General features: G+C 64.9%; 1 protein-coding gene across 1 annotated transcript; it reads left to right on the top strand.

Annotated features, from left to right (window-relative positions):
- Nucleotides 1-1,467: 1,467 nt before the first annotated feature.
- METRN (meteorin, glial cell differentiation regulator) lies at nucleotides 1,468-5,283 on the top strand. The gene is made up of 4 exons (XM_074597415.1): nucleotides 1,468-1,618; nucleotides 2,594-3,015; nucleotides 3,187-3,246; nucleotides 3,966-5,283. Exons 1-4 carry the CDS (start codon nucleotides 1,533-1,535, stop codon nucleotides 4,280-4,282), a joined length of 885 nt encoding a protein of 294 aa, XP_074453516.1. The 5' UTR covers nucleotides 1,468-1,532; the 3' UTR covers nucleotides 4,283-5,283.
- Nucleotides 5,284-9,600: the final 4,317 nt, after the last annotated feature.

Consider the following 9,600-nt stretch of genomic DNA (forward strand, 5'->3'; position numbering starts at 1 on the left):
TAGGGTGTGCGTAGGTTGGGGTGTAGGGTGTGCATTGCTTGGGGGGGTATATAGCCTGGGGTGTGCATAGGTTGGGGGGTATATAGCCTGGGGTGTGTATAGCCTGGGGTGTGCATAGGTTGGGGTGTGCATAGCCTGGGGTGTATGCAGCCTCGGGTGTGCATAAATTGGGGTGTGTATAGCCTGGGGTGTGCATAGGTTGGGGTGTATATAGCCTGGGGTGCCTGTAGCCTGGGGTGTGTATAGCCTGGGGTGTGCATAGGTTGGGGTGTGCATATCTCGGAGTGTATGTAGCCTGGGGTGTGCATAGGTCAGGGTGTATATAGCCTGAGGTGTGCATAGGTTGGGGTATATATAGCCTGGGGTGTGTATAGGTTGGGGTGTGCATATCTCAGGGTGTACGTAGCCTGGGGTGCCTGTAGCCTGGGGTGTGCATAAATTGGGGTGTGTATAGCCTGGGGTGTGCATAGGTTGGGGTGTGTATAGCCTGGGGTGCCTGTAGCCTGGGGTGTCTATAGCCTGGGGTGTGCATATCTCAGAGTGTATGTAGCCTGGGGTGTGCATAGGTCAGGGTGTATATAGCCTGAGGTGTGCATAGGTTGGGGTGTATATAGCCTGGGGTGTGTATAGGTTGGGGTGTGCATATCTCAGGGTGTATGTAGCCTGGGGTGCCTGTAGCCTGGGGTGTGCATAAATTGGGGTTTGTATAGCCTGGGGTGTGCATAGGTTGGGGTGTATATAGCCTGGGGTGTATATAGCCTGGGGTGCCTGTAGCCTGGGGTGTGTATACACTGGGGTGTGCATATCTTGGGGTGTATATAGCCTGGGGTGTGCATAGGTTGGGGTGTATGTAGCCTGGGGTGTATATAGCCTGAGGTGCCTGTAGCCTGGGGTGTGCATAGGCTGGGGTGTATATAGCCTGGGGTGTGCATAGCCTGGGGTGCCTGTAGCTTGGAGTGTATGTAGCCTGGGGTGTACACAACCATGGCTGTGCATGGCCTGGGGTGTACACAGCTTGGGGGTGTGTGTGTGTGTGTGTGTGTGCACAGTTGGGGTGTGCCCACCCCGGCGTGCCCGTGGCCCCGCGGGTGCCCAGCCATGGCTGTAGGCAATTCCGGGCACACACAACCCGTGTGTGGGTGTGGGGGTGTGTGTGGGGGTGTGTGTGTGTGTCTGTCCCCCCCCGGGGGGCACCCGCCGTCCCCCAGCCCTGATCCCCGGGCTCAGTCCCGGCCCCCCCCCGCCGCCTCCGAGTCCGAGAGGCGAACGTCCTCCCGGAGCCCCAGGGGGGTCTGGGGATGCCCGGGGCGGGCGTTACCGGTGCCGCCGGCGGGGAAGGGGGGGTGAGGGCAGGCGGGGGGGGGGGGGGGGGCGGTCCCGCCCCGCCGCCGCCATTGGCGGAAAGTTTGGGGCGCGGCGCGGGGTGGCGGCCCCCCTATACCACCACTACCCCCCCCCGCCCCCGGTGCGGGCAGCGGTGCGGGCAGGGCCGGGCCGGGCCGGGCCTCCCCGGGGCCGCCGCGGAGGCGGCCATGTGGGCGCTGCGGGCGCTGTGCCTGGCCGGGCTGGGCGCGGCACTCGGCGGAGCCTCGGCGGATCAGTGCAGCTGGAGGGGCAGGTAGGCACCGGCACCGGCACCGGGGACGGGGGGGGGAGGTCCCCGGCTCAGCATCCCCCCCCCCCCCCAACCACTGGGCAGCCCCTCGGGAAACTCCCGCCGCGCATCTTCCCCCTCCCCCACCCCCGGCATCCGTGGGGCAGGGTCATGGGTGGGATGCTGGGACCTGCCTCAGTTTCCCCACTCCTTGGTGCGGCTCCCCCACCCCCACAAGGGATGCTGGCCCCCCGGGTGCCACCAGCCTCACCGGGAGCACTCTTCCCTGAACCCCCCCCCATCACCCGTGAAAGGCAGCTCCGAGGCCGGCGGAGACCCCAGCCCCTCTCCGGGGGCCGAAGGGAAGGCGCCGAACTGCGGAACAAAGAGCCGGGGCCCGCCGGGAGGGGCCCGGGCGTGGGGGGCCACGGGGGGGGCCACGAGTAGCGTGGCCGGGACAAAGCCACCCCCCCGGCTGCGTCCGTTCCCCCCCCCGCTCCCTCCAGCCCGGCTTTCCCGCGTGTGCCCCCCCAACCCCGCCCCCGCTAAAAATGCAGCGGGCAAGACGTGGCATGGAATCCCGCGAAAGCAGGGGTGGGTGGGGTGGGGGGGTCGGGTACCCCCCCCCAGCACCCATTGGGGATCCCCCAAGGCGGGGGGATGCAGGGGAACAGGCGACCCCGGGGGTCACGGGCACTCTGGGTCGATTTGGGAGCCGACCCCCCAAGGTTCGGGGAGGGGGGGGGAATCGTGCTGCCGCGACCCCCGCCTGAGCGTCCCCGGGAGGGTGCACGGAAAAGTGACCACCCCCCAAATGATGTGCTTGCACCCCAAATCCGAGGACACTGAGGGTGCTATTCCTCCCCGTGTCCATCCCGCACGCCTCCGCGGAGGGGGTGCTCAGCAGTGCTGCCATGCCAGGGGGACAGATGTTGGGGGGGGGGGGGTCCCCCTCACCCCGGGGGGTCCCGGCTGACAGGGGGCTGCTGTGCCTGGCAGCGGGCTGTCGCAGGAGGCAGGCAGCGTGGAACAGCTCTCCCTGCACTGCGCCGAGGGCTCGCTGGAGTGGCTGTACCCCACGGGGGCCCTTCGCCTCCGCCTGGACCCCCGTCTGCCCCCCACCACCGCCGCCATCAAGGGCCAGAGCCCCTGGCACGTCACCGCTTGCGTCAAACCTTCCGGTACCTTCCGGGGAGCTCAGCTCTACCTGGAGAGGGAGGGGGTGCTGGAGCTGCTGTTGCCGGAGGCCCCCCGGCCCCGCGTCCGTTGCTTCAGCTGGCTGCCCCGGGAGAAGGTGGCTCTGTTCCTGCAGGCCACCCCGCACCGTGACATCAGTCGCCGCATCGCCGCCTTCCGCTACGAGCTGCGGGGGGACTGGCTCGCCCGCCCGGCGCTGCCCGCCGCCAGCCTCACCGGAGAAGGTGAGCCCCAAGCATCCCAGGTCAGCGTGCCTCAGTTTCCCGGGGGATGTCACCGCATCCCTTCCCGGCATGTCTGCGCGGAGGCGAGGGGATGGAGGGGCTGGATCTGGGGTGGGTCACCGGGAGCCCCCAGGGTGGCAGGTGGTGACGGGCTGTGCTTGGGCATTGCAGGAGCGTGCCGGCCGTGCAACGACACCGAGATCCTGATGGCCATTTGCACTAGTGACTTTGGTGAGTGCGGCACCCCCCTGGGGGCTGGGGGGGTTCTGGGGCCTCAGAGGAGAGAAGGAAAGTCAAACTGGGGGGGCAACAGCCCCTCAGACAGCTCTGGCCTCTCCTTGGACCGGCCTGGCTTGGGCTGCCGCCATCAGTGTCACAGAAGCCACTGTGGGATGGGGACAGGGATGGGGATGAGAACGAGGATGGGGACACAGATAGGAACAGGGATGAGTACAGGGATGGGGACAGGAATGGGGATGGGGGTGGAAAAGGGGATGGGGAAGGGAACGTGGATGGGGATGAAGACAGGAACACAGACGGGTTTGGGGACAGGGATGGGAATGGGCACAAGGATGGAGATGAGGACGTGGATGGGAGTGTGGATGGGGACAGGTTTAGTGATGGGGATGAGGATAGGAATAGGGATGGGTTTGGGGACAGGGACAGGAACAGGGATGGAGACAAGGATGGGGATGAGGACTTGGATGGGAACATGGATGGGGAAGGGGATGGGGACAGGGATGGGGATGGGGATGAGGATAGGAATATGGATGGGGAAGTGGATGGGAACAGGGACAGGAATGGTGGTAGGGACGAGGATGGGGAAAAGGATGGGGATGAGGAGTGGGACAAGGATGGGAACGGGGATGGCGATGGGGACAGGGATGGAGACAGGGACAAGGAGGTGCACAGGGACAAGCTGACACCCTTTCCTGCCTTCCCCCTTGCAGTGATCCGCGGCAGCATCCGGAGCGTCTCCAACGATGCGGAGCTGCAGGAATCCGTCATCGGGGTGAGCGCCACTCGCATCCACCGCCAAAAGTTCCCCCTCTTCCAGGTGGGGGGGCGGGGGGGGCGGGCGGTGGGCAGCATCCGCACCCCACTGCGCTGCGGCGTCAAGCCGGGCCCCGGCACCTTCCTCTTCACCGGGTGGCTGCATTTCGGCGAAGCTTGGCTGAGCTGCGCGCCCCGCTATAGGGACTTCCAGCGCATCTACGAGGGGGCACGGCGTACGCGCCAGAACCCCTGCGAGTTCCCCGTGGACTGAGGGGCTCAGGGCGGGGTGGGGGGCGGCCTGGCCCCACGGGTGCTGGGGGGCTGGGGTCCCCCGCAAGCAGCGAGAGCATCCCCGGGGGGATGCAGGGGCGACGTGCCAGTAGGGATGATGCCCGGAGGGAGGGTGGCACTTCGGTCCTTGCCACGCAGCCGGGCTCCAGCAGCCCCCACCACCGGGATGGGGCTGGGGGGTCCCGGGAAAATCCTGCTGGAATGGAAGGGATTTTCCCAGGGCGCGCTTGCCCGTGGTCCCCAGGGACCTGCCTGGGTGAAGGGTGCAGCTCGGTGGGGCAATGGGTTGGGGCGCCCTGGGGACCAGGGCGCGTCGGGCTCGGGGTGCTGCATGCTCAGGGGATGCTGCGGGCTTGGGGACGCTGTGGGGCACGGTGGGGCAGCCATAACAGCCCCCCGCCTCCCCGGGAGGGCTCGGTGATGGGTGGCCGTGGTGGCAGGGCCAGGGGCACGGTGGGGTGCGGAAGGGCCAGGAGGTGGATTTGCAATGTCGGGGGTGGAAGGGGGAGCGGGATGGCGGCGAGCCTTGCCCTGGCCCTGCCTGTGATGCGGGGCACAGGCAGGAGCCGCGGGGTGGATGCCGAGGAAGAGGAGTGAGGCCGAAGGGAGCGAGGGGAATGGCGAGGCGGGAGGAAGGCTGGCGTGGTGAGCAGAGATGTCCCCGGCACGGCCGGGATGGGACCAAAGCGCCGACGCAGGAAGGTGCCGTGGGACTGGGGAGGGGTTGGGCTGTGTCACCCATCACCGCCAGCCTGGGGACGTGTCACCCGGGGACGTGTCACCGTCACCACCAGCCCGGCACCGTGGTCTCACGGTGGCTGCTGGGTCCCACCGTGCTGGCGGTGGGACACGCCGGGGGGGGGATTTTTGACTGTGGGGGTGGGGGTCATTGTATGTGCACTAAAGTTATAACGATACCAAATTTGTGACTTTTAATTGTTGTTTTTTTTTTTTTATAAACTAAGCTGTATTTGTAGCCTGTGCATCTCCCTCTTTTATAAAAAGCCGAGCGGGACGTTCACCAAGGGTGGGTGCCGGTGCCGATGCTGCTGTTGGTTGCGTGCCCCCCCCCCAGGCACCAGCACCAACTGGGGGGCTGGGAACCACCCTGCTATTTATATATCTATCTCTATCTATAGATATATTGGCGTTTCTAAATGCTCCATCCCCAGTGCTCCCCGCGGTGGGTCACTTTGGGGTTCCTCTCCCCCAGCAGCACCGAGCAAGGGGGGGGCCGGGGCTGGGGACGGCGTGGCCCCGTGCCGGGTGGGTGACCCCGCCGGCGGAGCCGCTGTCAGGGACGATTCTCGTCAGAGCCGCCGGCCACAAGGCTTCATTGTGCCGGGCTGTGCCACGCCGCCTTCCCAGCTCCCGCCCCACCGCTGCCCCCCGCCACAGGGGCTCCAGCCCCCCAGCCTCTGGCTCCCACTCCTCTGGGATGCACAGGCATCCCTGGGTGGTGGTGAGCGGGGAAGAGGACCCCAGCCAGGGGTGGGACATGGGACCCCCAAACAGGGATGGGACACAGAACACCTGAGACAGGGATGGGACATGGGACCCCAAACAAGGATGGGGCATGGGACACCCCAGACAGGGATGGGACACGGGACCCCGAAACAGGGATGGGACACAGGACACCCGAGACAGGGATGGGACATGGGACCCCAAACAAGGATAGGGCATGGGACACCCCAGACAGGGATGGGACATGGGACCCCCAAACAGGGATTGGGCACAGGACACCCGAGACAGGAATGGGACATGGGACCCCCAGCCACGGATGGGGCACGGGACACTCCAGACAGAGATGGGACATGGGACCCCCAAACCGGGATGGGACATGGGACCCCCAAACAGGGATGGGGCACAGGACACCCCATCCAGGGATGGGACATGGGAGCCCCAGCCATGGATGGGGCACGGGACACCCCAGACAGGGGTGGGACACAGGACCCCCAAACAGGGATGGGACACGGGATCCCCAGCCATGGATGGGATACAGGACACCCAGCCAGGGACCTTTCCTCCCCATCAATGGTCCCCACAGAGTCCCAGCGCTGGAAAAGCTCAGTCCCCCTGAATCCCCTCAGGTCCCTGAGTCATCCCCCCCCCCCACCCCGAGCCAGTGTCACGGCACGCCTCACCTTGTGCGTTAATACCTTTTCGGCATTATTTCCATAACATCTTTTCCAATACCACGAGCCAGGCTGAACCACCGGGTATTTGGTGCCTTTGCTGACCATAACGTGCTGTTTCTCGCCAAGAAACTGTTTCGGAGTTAAATTAAATATATATATATATATGTATATATATATATACACACACACATAAAACATGATGATCTGGTTGTGATAAGACCCTGCCTGCGAGCCTGCCCCGTGGGTTCGATGTTCAACACGTGTTTTCCCTTAGAATAGTCTCCGACGCCTATTTTATGCTCAGTTTGGGGCTGGGCTTGGAGGATCGGGATGCTCCACGCTCGGCTCTTGAGGATTCCAGCATCCCCCCGCCTTTTGGCATCGAGCGAGGTAGGAGGAAGGGGGAAGGAGTGGGAAACCCAGCGGAGGAGGAAAAACGAGGCTGGAAAAAAGCAAGAAATGAGGTGCAAAGGGAATTTGCGCTGCCCACGGCATCCTCCGTACGCCCCGGGGATAGAGGGCGGCTGCTCCGACCCCGCTGCAATCCAACGCATTCCTCACCGCTAAATTACGGCATTTAATGCGCCCAGCATCCGGCGCCTTTCTGGCCAGCAGCAAAACCTCTTGTTTTCCTTCAAATCTGTTTATTTGGCCAAATCAGCTCATTCCGCTGGGGCGGAAAGGGCTGTTATCCTGCTCGTTCTCCGCTGGAGAGGTTTTTTGTGCTGGTTTTGGTGCCCTCTGCCCCGTGTCAGGTTGGGTCGGCCGCCCTCGCTTCCCGACGCTGCCGGCTCCCGCGGCGGCTGGGCCCCGGCCAGGGCGCAAACGCTTCCTACGGGACCATCCCACAGGGAATCCAGGCAGCCGGTGCCTCAGTTTCCCCACCGTAGCATGGGGATAACAGCCCTTCCCCGTTGCTCGGGGCTGCCATGGCACCAGGCATCATCCCACGGCCTCAGCATCCCCATCTCCCCAGGGCCGGTCATCCGAGCATCATGCCGAAAGCAAAGTCTGGCTCTGGCCAAGCCAAATTCCTGCCCGGCTTCTTGGCACAGAGCACAGCCCCAGAGGGTAAAAACACAATGAGACAAACCCCATCCCGCTTAATATTTCCTCCGCAGGATGGAAAAATGTGGTGGGAGGCAGCGCGGCGGAGGGGGAGAGGGGGCTGGGGGCTGCTCTGGGAGTTGGGGCGGGGGGGTCTCTGGAGGGGCAGCTGGAGCCCAGCCGGGCTCAGAGAGAGCGGTGGCGATGGGGACAGGCTCTGACAGCACCCTGTGAGGCTGGGGAAGGGTCCCCCCCTGCGGGCATGGCGGTGCCCACATGGCACGGCGCTCTGCAGCATCCCCAGGGACGGTCCCGCCAGACCCGCTCCAACAGCCCCCCCCGGGAGGGTGGGTTTGGGGACACCATGGAGACCAGCGCCCCCAAACCAGCTCCCTCGGGGGAAACATGCCCAGGAAGGTGTCCAGGGCTCCTCATCCCATGGGATCAGCCCCACTGTGGACCAGGCATCGGGGGAGGGGGGACAGAGACATCCCAGCCCAGGGAACCCTCTGGGGACCGTGGAGCCCTTCGGTCACGCTGCCCATGGGTGTCCACACTGGGATGGCAAAACACAGAGCAGGGGCACTGGTGTCCCCCGGTCCCTGTCCCCGTCCCGGTCACACAAAGGCAGCCGCCGTTTCCCGCCATCCCCCCCTTCCCAGCCCTTCTCCCCCTTCTCCTGCCCCTTTCACCCTCCTCCTTCCCGGCCACTGGATAAAAGCCCGAACGCGTGAATCGCGGGGCACAAAGGGGAGGAACAAAGGCGGCTGGTCCTGCTCAGCCCTCCCTGTGGCCCCCGGCCCCGAGCAGAGACCCGGCGATGGCTGCCCTGCCTGCACTGCCCATGGGGCCCCAGAGCTGGCGTGGGGCAGGGGGATGCCCCTGGGACCAAGGGGTCCCCAGTAGGGTCAGGATGATGCCCCCGGGGCCAAGGGATGCCCCACAGCGTCAGAATGATGTCCCTGGGGTTAGGGGATGCCCCATACAGTCAGCATGACGTCCCTGGGGTTAGGATGATGCTCATTGGGCCAGGGGATGCTCTATAGGGTGAGGATGCCCTATAGGGTGAGGATGCCCTATAGGGTAAGGATACTCTATAGGGTGAGAATGCTCTATAGGGTGAGGATCATGCACCTGGGGTTAGGGGATGCCTCACAGGGTCAGGATGAGGTCTCTGGGGTCTGAGGACACCCTATAGGGTTGGATGATGCCCTAGGGGCCAGGGGATGCCCCATAAGATCAGGATGAGACCTCCAGGATTCGGGATGCCCCATAGAGTTGAATGATGCTCCTGGGACCGGGGGATGCACCATAAGGTCAGGATGAAGCCCCTGGGGTTTGGAGATGCCCCGTGGGGTTGAATGATACTCCTGGGAGTAGGGATGCCCCATAAAATCAGGATGATGCCCTTGGAGTTTGGAGATGCCCCATAGGGTCGGATGATGCTCCTGGGAGTGGGGGATGCCCCATAAGGTCAGGATGAGGCCCCTGAGGTTGAGGGATATCCCATGGGGGTGGATGGTGCCCCAGGAGGTGCCCCATAAGGTCAGCATGAGGCCGCTGAAGTTCGGAGATGCCCCATGGGGTTGGATGATGCCCCCATAGGGGCCAGGGGATGCCCGGCAGCAGGTAGGGATGGGGCAGTTTGTGCATCCACATGGGGCAGCAGAGGAGGAGCCAGGGGGCACAGCCCAAGCCCCGGGCAGGAAGGAGCCAGTTTTGCCCCACGGCCGTCGGCAAGGGACAATGCAAGAGCTTGGTGTCCCCGAGGACACCGAGTTCCCCCAACCCTGCAACCCCTTGGGGAGCCCCAAAGTCTTGGGGTAAGGCGGGGGGGGGGGAGGGCTGCTCCGAACCCCCTTTCTTTGGCCGGGCCGAGTCCGATCCAGCATCATCCCTGTGCCGGGCAGGGACGCTGGGGGTCGGGGCAGGACCCCTGACCCACAGAGGGGGCCGCCTTGCCCCTCTCCCCGCTCCAAGGCGCCTGCGCCCGGCCGGCCGAGCTGCCGACAGCTGGCGGGAAGGAGCTTTCCCAGCACATAGCGACAAATTCCTGGGGGTCAGGGCTGCTTTGCAGCCGCCGCGGCCCCGGGAAGGGGGCGGGGGGGGGCGG

Source organism: Larus michahellis, chromosome 8 (assembly GCF_964199755.1).
Source record: "Larus michahellis chromosome 8, bLarMic1.1, whole genome shotgun sequence".
NCBI classification, from domain to species: Eukaryota; Metazoa; Chordata; class Aves; order Charadriiformes; family Laridae; genus Larus; species Larus michahellis.